The sequence below is a fragment of the Amphiprion ocellaris genome, chromosome 7 (genome assembly GCF_022539595.1).
Source record: "Amphiprion ocellaris isolate individual 3 ecotype Okinawa chromosome 7, ASM2253959v1, whole genome shotgun sequence".
NCBI classification, from domain to species: Eukaryota; Metazoa; Chordata; class Actinopteri; family Pomacentridae; genus Amphiprion; species Amphiprion ocellaris.
In genome coordinates this window covers 19,367,314-19,387,548 of record NC_072772.1, presented here as the reverse complement: position 1 = coordinate 19,387,548, position 20,235 = coordinate 19,367,314, and the positions used below count along the sequence as shown (strand labels likewise).

The 20,235-nt window shown below is 39.5% G+C and overlaps 1 protein-coding gene and 1 non-coding gene across 2 annotated transcripts; both read left to right on the top strand.

Moving 5' to 3' along the window:
- Positions 1–798: 798 nt before the first annotated feature.
- Positions 799–871, top strand: trnak-uuu (transfer RNA lysine (anticodon UUU)). The gene has a single exon. It is a non-coding gene; the product is annotated as a tRNA-Lys (tRNA).
- Positions 872–1,214: 343 nt separating this feature from the next.
- Positions 1,215–20,235, top strand: LOC111582348 (solute carrier family 25 member 36-A). The gene is made up of 7 exons (XM_023290975.3): positions 1,215–1,661; positions 4,167–4,331; positions 7,288–7,365; positions 10,790–10,890; positions 13,687–13,753; positions 14,898–15,187; positions 17,028–20,235. The coding sequence occupies exons 1-7, from the start codon at positions 1,621–1,623 to the stop codon at positions 17,219–17,221; spliced, it is 936 nt and encodes a 311-aa protein (XP_023146743.1). The 5' UTR covers positions 1,215–1,620; the 3' UTR covers positions 17,222–20,235.

The window sequence follows — 20,235 nt, the reverse complement described above, 5'->3', positions numbered from 1 at the left end:
CTTCTCACATTTCTATCCTCTTCATTAGTATATTTCCACATTTCCTCCCCAAAATGTATAGTTCAGATTCAAATTTCAGACTTTATACTCAGAATTTTGACTTTTTAGAATTTGGACCTTTCAGAATATCTGCAGAAAAAGTTTTTCCCCTCAGAATTGTAGCTTTTCCGAGTTCAGACTTTCAGCTTTGAATTCTGAGTTTTCTTATGGACTCAGACTTCATAATTTGGAATTTTTGAGAGTTCAACCTCTGAACTAAGGAGGGAAATGTTAAAAAATGTATTGTTACTTCTTACAATTCTTTAGGCTTCAAGCTCAGAATTCTGAAAATATAAAATAATCAAAGGAATAAAATAGTTCCCACCTGAAAATTTGCAGTGGCCCTAATCTTCTTCTGTAGTATAGTGTTACATCCTCTTATCAGGGATTCAGAAGTGGAGCACCACTAAGCTGACGAACTACTTTTTCCCCTCAGTGGTCAGTCTTGGTATTACAACACGAAAAGCCCTGCGAACCAAAAAACACACTTTCCCCTATAAAAGTCTCACTTGAATTTTCAAAAGCAGAAAACCCAGTACAAAAGCAGACTGACTTTGCAGGTGGAAGTGTCCTGTCAACAGTTTTACAGACGTGACACCTTCAACCACAAAAAAATAAAAATTAAAAAATGCTTTTGTGCAACTAATTCTTTATGAATTGGGATTTTTAGACGTGTTTCATTTTTTTTAAAGAACATATATTTCACCACACACAATAATGGATTGCTCAAAATATTACAATCATTACGGTAACTTCAGAGCCCGGATAGCTCAGTCGGTAGAGCATCAGACTTTTAATCTGAGGGTCCAGGGTTCAAGTCCCTGTTCGGGCGACAATGCTTTTAAAAGTAAATTTGTCTCGTTGGACAAAAACATGCGTGATTTGAAAACGATTGTTCATGTCTGCAGTTGGAGAGCAGTCTAATGTTAGCGCATATGTACCTGTAGCCGTTCGTGACTATATTATATGTGAGTGCTCATTTTGTTTTGTAACCAACACAAGCGAACGTAAATGAGTCAGTCACGTGTCTCTTCGGAGTTGCATCAGTTGTTTAACTGATTGTTCCTCCGTCTAAATATTAAATAAAAGTCATATCACATGAAGCAGTAGTGACGGGGCGGGCTCGGGGGGCTCCTCGGCCAATCAGCGTCTCTGTTTTGCGGCTTCCCATTCGACGATAAACATTGATCCGCAGAGCCTTCAGAGGGGAAGAGCACGTCAAAGTGAGGGAGGCCGTGTCGAGTCGCTCTTATTACTACAAGACTGGAATTACTCGCCAACATTGAACACACGCACACTATGGTGAAGCATTATTCTTTTCCAAAAGGAGGAGACGACAGCCTGCCGCTCTGACTTCTACCTTTACCGCCACAAAGCCGTTAGCTTTAGCAGCTAACGCGAGCTAGCCGAGTTAGCTCTTACATACCCTCGTTTTCTACATGCAGCTGACCTCCACCACAACACAGACGCACTGAGTATCATTCGCTCGCAACGTCGGGGTCGTTACTCCCCAGCCTCCTCACGTCCGCTCCCGTTGTCCCCGTGTGCTGCCCCGTGGACGGTTTCCGAATATGATACATAATGAGTCAAAGAGACACCTTAGTTCATCTGTTTGCAGGAGGGTGAGTATTTTCTTCCCTTATGTCACATACACGCAAGAGCCGAGCTAGCTAGCTGCACGCTCCGGGCTAACCGCCTTTGCTAGCCGGGTATAGCTGACCATACTATGATATTTTTGTTAGTGTTTTCGTGCAGTTGGGGTTCAGTTAATGTCATAATGTTAACCTGGAGATTTGTGTCGGCATCGGCGAGTCATATGTCAGTTGGCCAATCTTGTCCATGCATGTGCACCCGTAGGAGTTGACATTTCAATGACATTTCATTGTATGAATGAAATGGCTGGTTTGTGAACGCGTGTTCACTATAAGTCGTCGTAGCAGAAATTCTATATTATATCTTTCTAAATAGACCTCAACATTAGCTATATATAGGATAGTACTGGTTTCTAGATTCCGATCAGTGTATCGATGTCATGTGTATCAAAACAAACGTGGGCAGGGAGCCATTAAAGGTCACCCACAGAATAGTGTTAAAAAACCAGAGACAAATATGCATATTTAAATATTCATGATGAAACATCTAAGCTGTGGGGAAGTCTATGCTCTTTTGGTGTACCGATAAAGATGATTTCACTTAAACTGGTGCAGGAAGCATGTAGCAATATCTTTTAGACTGTGCACACAGCCTTAGAAAATGACTGAATCAACATTTACCTGTGTGGATTGCAAAAGTAAATTCTTTACAATCATGCCTTCTTTCCTCAGGCAGTTTCCAGGTAATGAGCAAGTACAGTACAAGTACAGATTTCCTTTTTGTAGAAATGAGCATGTGGCTACACTGACAGAGAGATTACCAACAGTGTATTACAATTATGAATGCCGATAGTTTTGCGTAAATGTGTTTTGTACCATTTAGGGATATTACATTACTTGCATATCAAGGTCAGGCCTATGTAAGAGTGAATATGACTCCCATGCTTCCTGTGACTATTCTAGTTTTGTGTTTTCTCTGTGCACAGTAGCTGCCTGTCCCACATTAGCTTACCTCTGCCAGAAACTGTGTTGACAGGACTTTTTCTCTATGTCTTTGCATTGGTCATGATTGAAAATTAACCCTAACTATAGATAACTGCTGTCAGTCTTGCTTTTGATATCCGCTAGCCCGGCCTGGCCCTGCCCAGCACAACCCTGTTTGGTTAAATTTATTTATACAGTTCTTGTAGATAATGTTTTTGTGCTGTCACTTTAACAGTCTTTCCTACATTTGGTACCTGTACAGGTGACTGCCACAGAAACTATCTAAGTTGGTAGTGAAATAATACCCATTTTGAATATTCTGGTATCCATCGGTTTCTCTACGAGATAATTAACTGATAATATTGGAAAAGACCAGGTTGCTTGAATACATTTAAGCCACTAACCATCCAAATGAAAAAAGTATTCTGTCTATAATAGAAGGGTTTTATTTTTAAAATGGTTACTCTGTTCATAAATCCAAACAAACACAACATATTCAGTTAACTAGTATCCCTTCCTGCTCTCAGTAGCTACATTCTCAGTGTAAGCAACAAAAAAAAACTGTGCCAGATTTGGCTTCTTCGAATTAAGAGAAATTGTGTCTGTCAAGAGTTAAAATCACTTCCTGCCCTCTGTTGTGCAAAACTATTTCAGTTATCGTATAAACTCCTACAATAAAACTCCTTACTTCCAGCTAAAACTTTGGTGGCACAGTTTTGGGGAATGTGCTACCGCTTGTTTGAAGCAGTCTTCAAGGTTCTTAGTATGTCTTTGTGAAAAGGCAGTACCATGGGACATACGCACTGAACATGTAGGAGGAAAGTAGCTCTGTTTGTATTATGACATTCCTGACATTTTGTATACCTCTCACATGCTGATTGGAAGTACTAATGTTTGATTAAAAATTAAATTAACTTAACCAATATGCAGCTTTGTTTCCTATCCAGGTAGCTGGCGGGCTGCCATGTTTGTTTTGATATAGAAACTGGTTGATAACTTAGGAATCATGTCATGAACCAGTTTTCCCAACATGAGATGGGATAATGTTTTATCTAGTTGGCTTAGAGAATCGTTAAGGACAGTACAAGTGCTAAGAAGAATTTTGGAAAAGTCTTCTGAAGTTTTAGAGCAATTGTTGATTACCTGATTGTATTAAAGGTACAGTGGCCTGAGGAAGGCCCAACTCTCAAACCTGCTTAAAAGCAAAATTGTTTCCCTTTTATTTGATTTGTATATTGTTCGCTGCTATATGAAAACGTATAAATCTGTGAGTTTGGAAATGGTGTGGCACTGGACAGAAGCTTTCTGTCCACAAGAAACACAAAACATTCCTGACTGGCTCTCTGTTGCCACACTGCACTTTTTCTTGTCTGCATGCCAGGAATCTTTAGGATTCCATAAACAACGTCATCAGCTAATTCAGTTATGCAACGCTTTGCACACCTTTTGCGAATGAAAATAAGGAATTCTCAGTTTGTCTTTTTTGTCAGCTGGATGTGGACATTGTTCGCTGTCTCACTTCCACTTTTTCCATCTCTGTCCTGGTGCCAGATGTGGGGGCACGGTCGGAGCCATATTGACTTGTCCACTGGAAGTAGTGAAGACCCGTCTGCAGTCATCCTCCATCACCCTCTATGTGTCTGAGGTTCAGCTCAGTACTGTCAACGGGGCCAGCGTGGCCCGTATGTCCCCACCAGGCCCCCTGCACTGTCTCAAGTGGGTACTCAACAACTTCTGTCATTTTGTCATACATTGAGAATATATATTGTGATAACATCCTAAATAATATTTTCCGTATTGTCATTATTTGAGCTGTAACGAAAACAAGTAGAGCTATGGTCTGTGCTCTCCCAGAGAGGTCTGGCTGCAGAGTCATGGTTCTTTCCTCAACAGGCAGCTCGCTGTTGCTGTTGTGCAATCTGGCCGATGCCCCCCTGGCAAGACTAACCCATCCCCAAAACACAGCTCCACAACCTCACCCTTTGGCAAACTACACGCAGGAGCATACATCTTTAGCCAAACAGGAAATTTCTTCACAAATCCCTTGTTTATTATGTATTTATTTAGCAGGATCTTCATAAATGTGTCTTATATCTGGACTCAATGTGTCTGTTATCACAGGCCTTTTTCTATTTTATGTCCCATTACTGAAGTACCACTTTAGACTGGGGTAGATTGCCAGTTATGATGTTAAGGAAAATTAGAGCCAGTCCACAATGAAGAGAATGGCTGTGTTTTTTTTCCTAAAAAAGACAGGGCTGCTCTGAGCCTCTGGAAAAATGTTTGATGGCAACATGCCACCTTTGAGATTCACTGAGCTAAATCATGCACTGCCAGTCACTACAACAGTTGCAACCTTGCCCTGTAGGCAAGCAGTGTATCCCTAACTAATTACATTTTGGCATGTTCTTCAGCTGCTGTTGAATACAGGTATGACTGATGCAATACCAGCAGTGGGTAATAGGGTGTGGTGGGTGAGGCTGTATGAAAATTTCAACAAGGTTTTCTTGCCAGTTCTGGGCACTTTGCAACTAATTAAGGCAATAGTGACACAGCAGTATTTATGACACATGACTAAGAAGACTGAAACTCATTAGCTTTTTGTGATCTGTTCACAAACAAGAAAGAAGTGAGAGACTGCTTTTTAGGCCATAAGTTAAATTATACTGCTTGCTTGGAAAGCAGCTTATGATGAAAAAACTAACTGATACATCTTTATGTAAGTGTTCTTATGTGTCCCTGGAACCTGTAGCGTTCATTACACTTAACAATCCCAGAGTGTTGTTGGACAGTTTTTCTATTCTTAGATCCCCTGCTGGTTTAAAGGCTTTGAATGTAGGCTAAAGGTTCTCCTGACACTTGTAGAGAGTTTTCAACTTTGACGTGATGGTGGCCCTATATCGATACAAGCCCTAAAAACAACTGGACCTCTAGTAATATATTTTGGTCTTGTTTTGGATTGACTGCTTGACTGTCATCAGCACCCTCGTGAGTTTGGGGGAAAAAAAAACTTAAACTGGTATCAGATAAGTTCACAATTTTTAATTTATATTACAAAACCCAAAACCAGTGAAGTTGGCACGTTGTGTAAATTGTAAATAAAAACAGAATACAATGATTTGCAAATCCCTTTCAACCTATAATCAGTTGAATATACTGCAAAGACAAGATACTTAACGTTCGAACTGGTAAACTTTGCTATTTTTTGCAAATATTAGCTCATTTGGAATTTGATGCCTGCAACATGTTTCAAAAAAGCTGGCACAAGTGGCAAAAAAGACTGAGAAAGTTGAGGAATGCTCATCAAACACTTATTTGGAACATCCCACAGGTTAACAGGCTGATTGGGAACAGGTGGGTGCCATGATTGGGTATAAAAGCAGCTTCCCTGAAATGCTCAGTCATTCACAAACAAGGATGGGGCGAGGGTCACCACATTTCTCAACGAGCTATTGCAAGGAATTTAGGGATTTCATCATCTACGGTCCGTAATATCATCAAAAGGTTCAGAGAATCAGGAGAAATCACTGCACGTAAGCGGCAAGGCCGAAAACCAACATTGAATGCCCGTGACCTTCGATCCCTCAGGCGGTACTGCATCAAAAACCGACATCAGTGTATAAAGGATATCACCACATGGGCTCAGGAACACTTCAAAAAAACCACTGTCAGTAACTACAGTTCGTCGCTACATCTGTAAGTGCAAGTTAAAACTCTACTATGCAAAGAAAAAGCCATTTATCAACAACACCCAGAAACGCCGCCAGGTTCGCTGGGCCCGAGCTCATCTAAGATGGACTGATGCAAAGTGGAAAAGTGTTCTGTGGTCTGACGAGTCCACATTTCAAATTGTTCAAATTATAGGCGCAAAGTTCAAAAGCCAGCATCTGTGATGGTATAGGGGTGTATTAGTGCCCAAGGCATGGGTAACTTACACATCTGTGAAGGCACCATTGATTGCTGAAAGGTACATACAGGTTTTGGAGCAACATATGCTGCCATCCAAGCAACGTCTTTTTCATGGACGCCCCTGCTTATTTCAGCAAGACAACGCCAAGCCACATTCTGCACGTGTTACAACAGCGTGGATTTGTAGTAAAAGAGTGCGGGTACTAGACTGGCCTGCCTGTAGTCCAGACCTGTCTCCCATTGAAAACGTGTGGCGCATTATGAAGCGTAAAATACGACAACGGAGACCCCGGACTGTTGACCAACTTAAGCTGTACATCGAGCAAGAATGGGAAAGAATTCCACCTGAAAAGCTTCAAAAATTGGTCTCCTCAGTTCCCAAACGTTTACTGAGTGTTATTAAAAGGAAAGGTGATGTAACACAGTGGTAATAATGCCCCTGTGCCAACTTTTTTGCCATGTGTTGCTGCCATTAAATTCTAAGTTAATGATTATTTGCAAAAAAAAAAAAGTTTCTCAGTTTGAACATTAAATATCTTGTCTTTGCAGTGTATTCAGTTGAATAAAAATTGAAAAGGATTTGCAAATCATTGTATTCTGTTTTTATTTACGATTTACACAACGTGCCAACTTCACTGGTTTTGGGTTTTGTACACCTCTACACAGCATTACTGTAGACTGGACAACATTCATAGAAACCTGTGCATCCATTGACATGAAACAGTACCCTTTATTGTGCGTGTTTTTCTATGTGTTTACTCAGATTGATATTGGAGAAAGAAGGACCTCGCTCTCTCTTCAGGGGTTTGGGGCCAAACTTAGTGGGTGTGGCACCTTCCAGGTAAGCCTAATGCAATCATATTGTTAGTAATGTGTACCCCCTTTGAGTATGAAATGAACATTTAGTACTCAACAAAAGAAAGTTTGTCGAGCACTAGCCAGGTTTGACAGGTTGGATATTTATTTATTACTGAAAATCTCATCATTTATTTGTCAGGTTTCAAGCAAACGACCAAACATCCAGCCACTGTTGTGATCATTTAGAATATTTTTTCAGTGCTTTTCAACCATTAATGGTTTGAGAACCAGATCAGAGGAAAGATTTTAATGACAGAAAAGTACCTACACTGATGTTCCAGTAATGATTCACAACTAACTGTTCATTTCCCTAATTAAACAAGAGAAAAAGTCTAAAGCCACTCCAGCAGCTTTGAGAGGCTGTAATCCTTGTTATATGCTTGAAACCAACATTGTTTAAACAAATAAAGAAAAATAAGGGAAGGCCATGTTGTTATATAAAGTCTCAGCCCTTAATCAGTGTCAGAATTTACATATTTAGTCTTAACTGCAAATGTCATCAGTCTGCACTGTTCCTGAACAACGTCCGCTGTACTCAGTCAAGGCTGTGCTTCTCGATGAATGCAAACATTTAGCTAACATGTCTACAGTTACCGTTTTAACACGTGTTAACTATCAAATATCGGCATGTTGACACTTGGTGCTTGCAGCAGTTTTTCAAATGATAGTCCAACCCACCTCCCTACCACTGCTAAGTTAACTAATAAACCAGTTGCTGCTGAGATACTTTTAGTAATCAACAGATCTTCTTAAAAGACAGTTGCAGTGGCTACTGGATCAAATGACATATCAGACCTTTAAATGTCACAATGTAAAATTATGTTTATATGAATGTATACATAAATAAATAGGTGTTGATGCATTTTTATAGCCCTGTGGATACAGATGAGCATCTTTAGATAGACAGATTTGATAATGATAAATCTACTGATATTCATTTTCTTTTCACAACATATAATACAATAGATAGTTTTCCATGTAGTTTTTTTCTTTTTTTAAACAATCGCTACAGATAAACGTAATGGGCAGCCCATTTTACAGTTAAAAAATAAACAGACTTCTTTAAATGGTGCGACAGTTCAAATAAAAATCTTTGGCATTTCTGTACTTGACTCTTTTTTTTATCATTTATTGGCTGACCTGTTTGCCAATGCTTAATCTACCTGCCTAATTACAATGAGCTGATACTGACTGACAGTTGACCTCTAGGTAGTGTACATTTATGTGAGTCAACATTGGAATCTAACTTAATACTAAACAAATCTGTTTGTCTAATCTGGCCTAAACATTTCTTTAATATCAACTGTTATCATTCAGTGGTGGTGCATGGATTCAGAGACATGGGTAGAGTTGTATATATATATAAAAAAGTGAATAGGTGAAAATGAGTAAAAATTATTGGCTTTTTTAACATATTTAGACAGGAAAAGTTTTGAACTTCTGCAGTGCAATCCCTCCAAATAAAGATAGTATGCATAAAAACACAAGGAAACCACAAGTAAGTACATCATTGGTATCAAAAGGTTATTTTTCCCTCTGTAACAGAAATAACTTCATGTATGCGTTATGTATAATAGTCCACCAGTCTCTGACATTAACTTTTAAAAATTTTTGACTCTAAATTCCCTACAACATTTCAGTGGGCTTTTTTTCTTGACTAGACCATTCTACAAGCCTAACATTTTTTGGGGGGCCATTCCTTGGTAGATTTGCAGTATATTTTGGATCATTATTCTGTTACACTTCAGTTTCAACTTTAGTTTTGAGACCGACAGCCTTGTATTGTCTTTAAGCACTCTTTCACAGTTGAATCAATGACTGAAAGCAGCCCAGTCCCTGCGGCAGTGACGCAACCCCAAACCATAACATTTCCACCACAATGCTACGCAGTTGGTATGAAATTCTTCCCCTGAAAAGCTGCCAAACACGTTACTGTGGCTAAACAACTTTCTCTTAAATTTGTCTGTCCAGAGCACAGTAGTCCAAAAGTTCTGCTCAATGCTAGGGTTGTTCCTAACAACTAATTTCCCATTGATTAAATGGAAATTTAAATGTAGACAAGTCAACTAGTCTAAAATTAAGAAGAATTGAGAGCTCAACACTCAAAATTCAGGATAGTGTAAGAATAAGGTTAAACATTGTCTAGAAAAATACTGTGTACCTTTATGTAGACCATTTGAAACTTGAGTAAATTTTGTTCCAGCTACTGCTTTCCAAAGAGACTCTAATCTTTGACACTTAATCTGGCACTCCTGAGTTGAGTTGGATGGATTTGAAAGTGGCATAAATACCTGTTTTATTTAAAATATGAAAATTAATCCAAAATGTCAGTTTCACCAGTTTCAAACTGTCATTTCTTTAAGTTTATCACCCTTATTAAAAGGCACCGTTTCATAGAGGATCCTGTGTTTCTGTAGTCAAGTATTTCAAAAAAAGTCCAGTTTCCATGTTGAGTGTACTTACTTGTACTGTATGTGTGGCTGTGACAAACAGTGGTATTGTGCAACCATGACAGAATTCCTTGAGGTTACTTGGTGACAAAGAGACATTCGGGGTCCATGGTCGTTAAGGTGCCATTCGTCTTCAGGACTTTCTCAACTGTTTCTGCACCGCTTGCTGCATAGTGATAGGTTTCTTTAGAAACCTGGCAACAACAGCAGCAGCATTTTGAAAACAGCGTTGGGTCTATGTCTGGGAGACATTGTACCTGACTGCGGTTACGTGTCATTATCATTGACTGCTCTGAGTGATATGAGTGGAGCGAAGTGGTGGCTAATGGCAGCAAACAGGTGCCAGTGCTACGCACATGTGGAGTGTTTTGTTAACATCTCACATGATTGAATGCTGATGTAGCAGAAGGGAGGGTCTCCTCAGCTGATTTCAAAATGAGTGCACAAACACTGTCTCAGTGACAGAAGAGTTTCAAGTGTCATTAATGATCTGACTAGGCAAATTTGACTAACATTTTAACAAATGAACCGGACTGCACAATGCTATTACTAGGGGAAAAAGCAAGACAAACACTCGTATGTAGAGACAAGTATGAACATAATCATTCTGACTGTTTTAATTGGTCAAATCAAGTAAAGGTTATTAAAAATATATATTGAAAGCCTGTACTTTTTCCACTGAATAACTCATTTGTCCAACTCTGCTGATACACTCAGAATATTAGTTCTGCTCTTGGCTTTACACCTCATGAATCTTTAAAGCTCATTAAACCGAACCTGACGTGGGGGCAGTTTTACTTGCTAATGTAGTCTAATTGATAAGCTGCATTGCTACTGGAGGCAGTGGCAGAGACTAATTAGGTCCATGCTGAAACACAAAAGCATGGCATTTATTACTTGTTTTGCTTCATCCTACTGTAACAAAAGCTGACCCTTTTTGCCCTTTGTTTCCGACAGAGCAATCTACTTTGCTGCTTACTCCACTGCCAAAGAGAAACTGAACAGCGTGATGGAACCTGACTCCACACAAGTGCACATGGTGTCGGCTGGATTGGCAGGTAATGATATATCTGAGGTAGCAGACTGCCATGCACCACCATGTGCTGTTTTTTTTTTTTTCTTCAAATGCTGTAACCTGGGGAACGTTTACAGCATTCTTGTCAGGAGTTCTGAGCAAATGGGCCGTGTCTGGTTCAGTGCTGGTAAGCTTTGACAAATAGCGGTGTAAGATTTAAGATCAGGCTTGAGTCATGTAGGTGCTGTATTGCTGCTGTCAGCCTTTGCTTTTACATTGGTCCCTCTGTAGAGAACAAAGGGTGGCAGAACTAGTTTGGGTTGTGTTAGATTTATAGGATTTAAATAAAACAAAGTTTGACAGTCCACATTCTCTCGAGGACTCTGTTTATTCAAAAACAAGCTTATCCTGTTTTGTTTTTTTTAACCTTTTCCCCAAATGTGCTGCCAGCTTCGCTGCCTTAGAACAGCTTAATTAAAAATGTGTTGAGGTCAGATTTAAATACCTTACTATTCTTCTCTGATGCTTTGCATGTCAAGGGTAGGTTATCTGATCCTCTGTGCCTCTGTTCCAGTCTGGGATGGCGAACCAGTATGATGTAGGTCAGTCAGTCAGAGGGCCAGCTACAGTGAGCTTCTGTGCGCATATGGGTGAATGACAGGTCCACGGAAGTGCCACTTTTAGCTCACCATGACTTAGACCTTTCAACGAGCCAGTCAAGGTCAGCATTTGTTAGTACATCTCCCTCCAGTGGCAAACCCCATGTTCTTTGGTGCGAGAGCTGCTTGAGCCCAGCTGACATGTGATGAGGTGTCGACAGTCTGACGATTAATTTGCCAACACATGAAATATACAGCTGAGTTTAGAGCTGTCTTCTGTCAAGGCTAATGGCAAGCTGAAATTAGGAAGTGCGGATGTTAATTTTAGAGCCTTACTAATATATTTTCAGGCTAGTTTTATTCACATAACCTCTGCATTATAAAATTTGCTTGAGTTGTGCCAAAAATGATTTTTTTTTGTTATCCCAGATGTAATTATAGATATCCAGTGGTACAACAAATGTTATTGACAGTAGATTATCAGGAATGATACATGAACCTCAAGTGGTCACAAGAACAAGGTTAGAAACAAACATAGTCTGTGTTCAGATTACCCACTTGCCCACGATAGAAACGTAGAAGTTGCTCCACAGTCTCCATTTTGCTTCCCCAAACGATCACTTGAGGAGGTGCACTGCTCCTTGACTGCTCCCGCTGGCACAATAATCTTAATAATAACCTGTAGTGTGCAATACACCATTATTTTCAAGTCTTGTGGCATGTGCAGGACTAAGATTAGAGAGAGGAAATTCTGTGAAGTTTCTCCATATGTGTATGATTCATTCCAATTTCAAAATCTGTAGTGTGAGCGATATGCCTTTTTTTTGTTTTTATTCTTTATTTTACCAGGTAAGATGAGTTGAGAACAATTTCTCATTTACAATGATGACCTGGCAAGAGGCCCCAGCAGGGAGAAAGATAACAAATTGACAATACATATACAAAAAAAAGGACACAAGTGTTTTAACAGAGATTACAAATACCCTAATTTAATGCTAGCAATTCAGTGAAAATAGTCAGCATGCACAGTGGTCAGCTAGGGTCTGCTGCAGCTTCTGCTTAAAGATGTAAAGTGATGGAAGTGGTGACAGTTTGAGATTTTTGGAGGGAATTCCAATCGATCGCTGCAGCAAAGTGTAAGGAAGTCCGGCCAAAGACAGTGCGAACCTTGGGGACAGAGAGTGTTATGAAATTACAAAGCGTACCCATCTAAAAATAGCAACATTGTGAAATCATGGCCTCAAATGTGGTGCAGATGTTTATTTATGCAACAGAAATGAATACGAATATCTGGAGCAAAATTTTGTAGCAGTGTTCTATATGGCAAACACTATATAGCTGGCAAGTGAGTTAGTGGACGAGTGGATAATCTGAGCACAGGGTGAGAAATCTGTAGTAAAGTAAAAGGGTGAAGTAGCATAAAATGAAAGTACAAGTGCCTCAAAATTATTCTGTACTGTACTTGCTTACTAAAAATGTACTCAATTAAATCCTCGAGTGTGGAGATTCACCTTTAAACTCCTGTATAGGTCTTTCATTAGCGTGTTTAATCGTCACTTATACATACCAGTTTTTTTAAGTCAAGGCATTTGTTTTGATGAACACGGACTCCTCTGTACTCTTCCACCATGTCCGGTCTGCTGTGTCAGGGTGTGTGGGTGAGGTTGTGGATAATGGTGGGTTAAATCCTGTGGGATGATGGTGGGAATGGGAAGTTAAATGGTTGCATGCCGGTCATTTTGCTACACACAAGCCTGTGTCTGTTTTAGGCTTTTACTCTACCGTAGCTCTCCTCTCGCAAGGGCATGAGACCCCCACACCACCAGGGGTCTCTAGCTGCATCTGTGAGGAGTTACTTTGGTCTGCGTGAGTACTCACCACAGATCTGTGCTTCTTTTTATATCTGGTTCTTCTCTTTCTCTCTCCTTATTTCCATCTTCTACTCCCTTCTCATGTAAGTTATTGGATAAGATGGAGCCTTTTTTTTCTTTTTACAGCTGTTATCACAACATACAATTTTTAGAACATGCAGTTGCACACACGATAGTCTGTAAAGGGGCTCGTTTTCCCTCTCTAAGCTCCTTTTGTGACTTTATTTTATCAAAACAACATGTTTACATTGTTTTTGTTTGTTCCATTACCAACATGAATGCAGCTTAAAAATCATTTACACATTAGCTGGATGTTAGCATGTGGTTTACTTTCTGGAAGTGTAATCCGTTGTTTTTTTCCCTCCTTAGGTTTTACAGCCATCACAGCAACCAATCCAATATGGCTCATAAAGACTCGTCTACAGCTTGATGCAAGGTAAACGTGACACTGTACTGTGGTATGAGCTGTATATATGTCAGCTGTCAAGTGGAGGTACGAACATTTAAAATGTTGTTTTAGCTTCAGTGCAGATACTTGTCATCCTACCGTACCAAGCATTTTCACAAAGTTAAAACTTTATACCATTGTAAAGAGACACTCCTCCATTTTCTTGTAGTGTCTCCATTTACAGTTAAAACCAGAAACATTGCTGCTTTTGTTTGGAGCTGTGAGAAATACTTTCACACCTGTATGTTAAACCCCCTTGCTACCATGGTGGGGTTTATCTTGTATAACTAGGAAGTTTATATTACCTTATTTTCAATGCCCAGCAGCTTTATGAAGGTCCTGTTTGTAGAATTAGAAATTTTCCAGCTCTGTAGGTTCCTAGTGGCAGACAGCCATGCACAATGCTCTGTTCCACCTACAAATCGGACTTGGGAGCAATATAAAACTTAAAGCAAACATTTACTAAAGTCATTTTTTTGCAGAGATTGTTCTGTTTTTCTATTAACTAAATCAAGTCATAAATAAGTGTCTTCTTCTGTTGCTCCACAGTTAGTGTTTCCTGTCTTTGATAATATAGTCCCTTGGGGCTCATTGTACTCTTAAGCTTATGCAACAAGTCCAAAATGACAACACTAGCCAACACAAAACTAAAAACGCAGACTCATGTTTGTTATTTGCATTGCTAAGTAGGGTTGCAACTAGTACTTATTTTCATTATCGTTTAATCTTTAGATACTTTTTTAAATTAGTCAATGAGTTGTTGAGGAGTTTGTCTGTGCATGACTTCATGTTTTTATTCTGTAAAGAAATAGTCTTGTTGTTATCATTCAATGTTAGTTGGATGAAGGAAAACTTTGACTTGAAGGAGTTCATGTAGGTCAGGTCTATGGCTCAGGTGCATCCACTGTATTGTACTTGTATTCTGTGTTTATAGACATAATATATGTTCATACTGTGAATTTAATTTGTTGATGTATTCTGTACACACAACTCTTCCTCAGTTGCCCTTCTTGAAGTTTCTTCCATTTATTTCCACCTTTCAGTTTTTTTGGGAGGTTTTTCTTATCGGAATTGTCAGAGAATTCCTTTTGCTGTACAGATTGTAATGTATCTTTTTTTTGTCTTTTCTCAGGAATCGAGGTGAGCGACGGATGAGTGCATTTGAGTGTGTGCGGCGGGTGTATCAGGCAGATGGCTTGCGAGGCTTCTACAGGGGAATGTCAGCGTCTTACGCCGGTATCTCAGAGACTGTGATCCACTTTGTGATCTATGAAAACATTAAGCGGCGCCTCTTGGAGGCCAAGGCACCACAGAACATGGACGAGGAAGAGGACACATCGAAAGATGCTTCAGACTTTGTTGGGATGATGCTTGCTGCTGCCACCTCCAAGACTTGTGCCACATCTATTGCTTATCCTCATGGTAAGAAGCAGACGACTGCAGCTCATACACAACGCTGCTGCTCGAGTCACATCTGTCCGGTTCTTAGATCTCTACGCTGGCTTCCTGTCTGCCAGAATATAGATTTTAAAAACCCGCTGATGGTTTATAAAGCACTGAATGGTTTAGGCCAGGGGTGTCAAACATGCGGCCCGCGGGCCAAAAGCGGCCCTCCAGAGTCCAGTCTGGCCCTCATAGTGTAATAATTCCAGAGAAGACATTAAGTGCAGATTGTAATTTTTGTTAAGCTAAAAATTTAAAATAATTTCCAGACCATGACAAATTGTTTTGATCCTAAAGTAAAATACTACATTGCTCATTGTTCTTTTGTCATTTTGTGTCTCATTTTTGTAATATTTTGTCTTTTTATTTTTTAGTCTTTTTTTGTCTGACTTTTGTCTCATGTTTTTGTCATTTTGTTTCTCGTTTTTGTCGTTTTGTGTTTCCTTTTCATCTCGCTTGTGGTTTTTGTCTTATTTTTGTCAGTTTGTGTTTTGCTTTATTCATTGTTTTGTGTGTCATTTTTGTCATTTTGTTTTTTTTGTCTCATGTTTGTGGTTTGTCCATTTTTTTGTCGCTTTGTAACTTTTTTTGTTGAATGTTTTGTCTTTTTTTGTTTTGTTTCGTGTTGCTTGTCAAATTTTTTGGTAGTTTTGTGTCTTGTTTTTGGCATTTTGCGTCTCATTTTTGTAATATTTTGTCTTGTTTTTGTTTTTTTTTCTGACTTGTCGTTCGTCTCGTTTTTGTCGTTTTGCGTTTCCTTTTTGTCTCGTTTGTGTTTTTTGTCATTTTTGTCATTTTGTGTTTTGCTTGATTCGTTTTGCGTGTGGTTTTTTTGTATCTTTTTTGGCGTTTATCCATTTTTATGTTGCTTGTAAATTTTTTTGTCTCTTTTTTTGGTTTATTTCGTGTCATTTGTCTAATTTTTTTGACGTTTTGTGTCTCATTTTCGTAATATTCTTGTCTTATTTTTGTTGTTTTTTTTGTCTTTTTTTTTTTTTTAAATCTGACTTTTGTCTTTTTGCTCATATAGTAAAAACTGGTCCGACCCACTTGAGATCACACTGGGCTGAATGTGGCCCCTGAGCTAAAATGCGTTTGACACCCCTGGTTTAGGCCCAAAATACGTAGCTGATCTGCTGTCACTTTATCAACCATCTTGACCTCTGAGGTCATCAGGTACTGCTCTGCTTTCAGTCCCTAGAGTTAGAACTAAACATGGTGAAGCAGCGTTTACTCATTATGCTCCACATATCTGGAACAATTCAGTTCAATTCAATTTTATTTATATAGCACCAATTACAATTCAAATTGTCTCAAGACCGTTTACAGAACCCATATGCCTGAACCCCCAGAGCAAGCCCTAAGGCAACAGTGGCAAGAAAAAAAATGCCTTTTAACGGGAAGAAACCTTGAGCAGAATCGGTCTCATATGGGGGACAAACTCCCTGAAAGCTGTAGGTCCACTCCAACTCACTTCTTTTAAATCAAAGCTCAAGACTTTTCTGTTAGTCACTGCTTTCCTATTATAGCTTATTTTAACTTGTTTTAAATGCAAATTGTAGTTTTAGTTTTTAATATATTCCTAATTTTCCTTTTCTTTTCTATATTTTATTGTATTTGTCATTTTTATTGTGCTCTTTTATGCTTGTCTGAATGGTTCCAATGCTCTTAATGTTTTAATGTATAGCACATTGAGTTGCCCTGGCGTATGAAATGTGCTATACAAATAAAGCTGCCTTGCCTTATAAGCAGCCAGTTAATGTCATCAGATGCCTTTTTGATTCTTCTTTAACCCCTTCCTCTTCTCTTGACTTTGCAGAAGTGATCCGCACCCGGCTACGTGAAGAGGGCACCAAGTACCGCTCCTTTTTCCAGACTCTAACAACAGTGCCCAAAGAGGAGGGTTACCGTGCCCTGTACCGCGGCCTCACCACCCACCTGGTACGCCAGATCCCCAACACCGCCATCATGATGTGCACCTACGAGTTAGTGGTCTACCTCCTGAATGGTTAAAGTCTTCCCCTTCTTAGACAGTTTCTGTAACCCTGCCCCTGTTCAGAGATGAAGAAAAGAGAGCACCTGCACATCAGCTAGCACAGCTAACAACCTGCTTGGGCAGAGACGGCACCTTGACATTTGTCTCAGTGACACAAGTGGTTGTTTAAAAAAAAGTTGTGAGTTTTGTTTTATAGCCAAAGGGTATGGCACAAGGAGGAGAACCAAAAGGATCCTTGCATTGATTTGGGGATCTTGGTTTAATGGTGGCAAAGAAACGGTTGCCCTATTTTCATTTTTACTCCATCCCCTTTTCCCTTCGGATATATACGTTGCTTGTGCAAACTCAGATTCAGAGCGCTGAAGAAAGAACCTGAGTTAGAGTATATTCTGCCTCTAACATTACTAATAATGAAGAGAAGATCCTTAATATCTAGTGGATATAGGACCCTCTTCAGCACTAGGCTTTGTTCTAATACTGATAAGCAGTTTTTAAAATACTATACTTGTAGCACGCAGTATTCTCTGCATCCCTCAGAGTACCACAGGAGGCCCGAATATAAAGACGCCAGCTGCCATGCATCATCTTAGTATATGACAAAGGTTCTAAAGTCAGCAAGAACAAGGAGGAATCGGTGCTTGAGGCTTGTAGAGGTGGGATGAACAGAGGAACAGAGGGTAGAAAGGGGGGAGGGAGGCAAATGGAAGATGTGCCTTGCATGCAGATGTGAAGTAGACTGAGATGCACAGGAGCTGTAGGTGGACGCAGAGCTCTGGCTGACCCGTCACAATAAAATGTAGAAATGGAAAGTCATACACTGGTTATTGTGTGAGTTCAGGTCCCCTTAGTGAAAGTTTGACATACCAGGATCACAGACACAATCACCTAAAGGTTTTCAACGTCCACAGTATTGGTTGTGACATCCTTATTTCCAGCTTTTTACACTAAATACCTACATGATTGAAAACTGCTGACTTATTTTAAGTGAGGTCTTCTTAATGATACGGACCTCAGAACCTGTACGTGTTTGTGTTTACCATGTGTGGTCGATTGTAGCTGCTAAGGTTAGACAGAAGGTTCAAAGTCACCAAACTAAACCAGAATATAGTCCACCATTCTAACTACTGGAATGTAAATACACAAGAGAATAACCTTACTGAAGGCAAGGAAGTTACACACTTACCCATGCTGTGAAGTAAAAATAAATATAATTAACGAATTTTAACAAATTCTGATATTGATATATATATATGAAATACCAACCTAACGTGATTGTTTTGCATTTGTCAGCTCAGTTTGGGCCAAATGCTGACATTCAGTGCATTTTCTTAAGAGTAGAGGGGATTTTCCTGTTACCTTTATCTCAGAAATACAAGGTATTGTTCTTCTAGCACTTTTCTTTCTCTAGAATGCTCATCTCATTGATATTTTTTTCTCACTTGGAGAATCCAGGCTTGTTTTTGCAAGTGAGGACAATCCTCTTGAGTTTACACTGGAAAACGTGTTGTACAGTTTAGCCAGCGTGTGGAGGAAGTGGTCGGGAACATGTTCATCATAAGTGCACATTAATTAAATGCAGACCAGTCAGAAAAAAAAAATCATTCTGTCGATTCCTTCCCCTTGTTGAGTTGTTGTGACAGAAAACAAAATTGTTGCATTTCAACTTGTTAAAAATGAAACTTTTTTTCCGGTCAGTGTTTTATGTATGTGGATGTCTTTGCCATGGAATGGAAAGGTGCTTGCTCTATGCATTTGTTTTTAGCATTTTTTGGTCATGTTTCAAATTACAGAAACTGTTTTACTGCAACCTTACTTATCCTAGTTACCACAGAAGTAACTCTCATCCTGTTATCACAATGCCACTTCAACCTAGCCTGTTCATAACGTGTGCATTTTCATCATAAATGGGGAACTTTTAAAGGACTTATCCCACAATGCTAACACAAATTCTCACCTTGAGCTGTTGCAGTTGTCCTCCATTGTGTTTTAACTTGCATTGATAACTTATCCAAACACTTACCTGCTTGGCAGATCAGACGCTGAGTGCAGCAGTAAGGGTGTTTTTGAAATAATAGGCTCATTTTCTCAGTGCTGTTGTGCTCTCAATGGCAGAAACTGCTTCATAGACAGTTGCTTGAGGCAGTCATCTATGTAAATGTAGATTTTTCGTTCAGTTTTACAGAACACATCAAGGACAGTTTAGTCTCATGGTATTGGAGGTGCAGTAATACTTGCTTACAGCACCATCAACACACACTATTGATGTAGTGAGTCCATGGGTGACCCCTGTTGCTGCTAGTTGTGATTGGGCGGTTCTGTATCATGGTGCTGGCTTCACTCCCGTGGCTTGTAAAGCAGGACAGGTACTGTGAGTTGGCTGTGCCCAATGTGATTAAAGGGTCATTTCACCCATATAATAAAAACGGAAAAACATCTTCAACATCTAAACATCTTCTCTTAACTTTTGTGGAATCATGCAGAGAGTTTTGGTTTTATTTCCCAGGTTTTGAGGACAATCTTGTCAGATTCCTGCCGTCACCTCAGTACAAACTCAGTGTTGACGTGGCAGCTAATTGCTCAAAACATGGAGATTAAAATGGCGAAGGTGAGCGAGGAAAATGGAACTGTAAATTTCTATGCATCTCTCCACTTCTATCAGTTTTTTGTCGGATGGTACATTCTCTCCCGCATCTCTTTGTTATTCTGTTGCACCCACATGTTTGCGTTGCGTGCCAGTGAGTGTATGTGTGTGTTTTGTGTGTGCTTGCTTAAATGAGACTTGTATGCCATTCTGTTGTGTCTTTTATGTACGACACCATCGGAGTATGTATGCACTCAGTTGAATACCTGCAAACAGTGTTTTGTTTTTTTTGTTTTTATCTTTTAAGACAGATTGTTGCCTTTTCCTGACATCCTCTGTGTTTTTCCGTGTTCTCATTGATGAGCCGACTGAAGTGTGGCTCGCTCTATGCATTCTCTCATACCTGTTTTTGTAAAACAAAATGTCAATAAAATGGAAGGAGTGCAAGTC

What these genes read in the sequence shown, in the direction of transcription:
- LOC111582348 (XM_023290975.3), top strand. Translation starts at nt 1,621, where the DNA reads ATGAGTCAAAGAGACACCTTAGTTCATCTGTTTGCAGGAGG. An exon ending in GTGGGTGTGGCACCTTCCAG is followed by an intron (nt 7,366 to 10,789) that starts GTAAGCCTAATG and finishes TGTTTCCGACAG; the next exon opens with AGCAATCTACTTTGCTGCTT. An exon ending in GGTGTCGGCTGGATTGGCAG is followed by an intron (nt 10,891 to 13,686) that starts GTAATGATATAT and finishes TTCCCTCCTTAG; the next exon opens with GTTTTACAGCCATCACAGCA.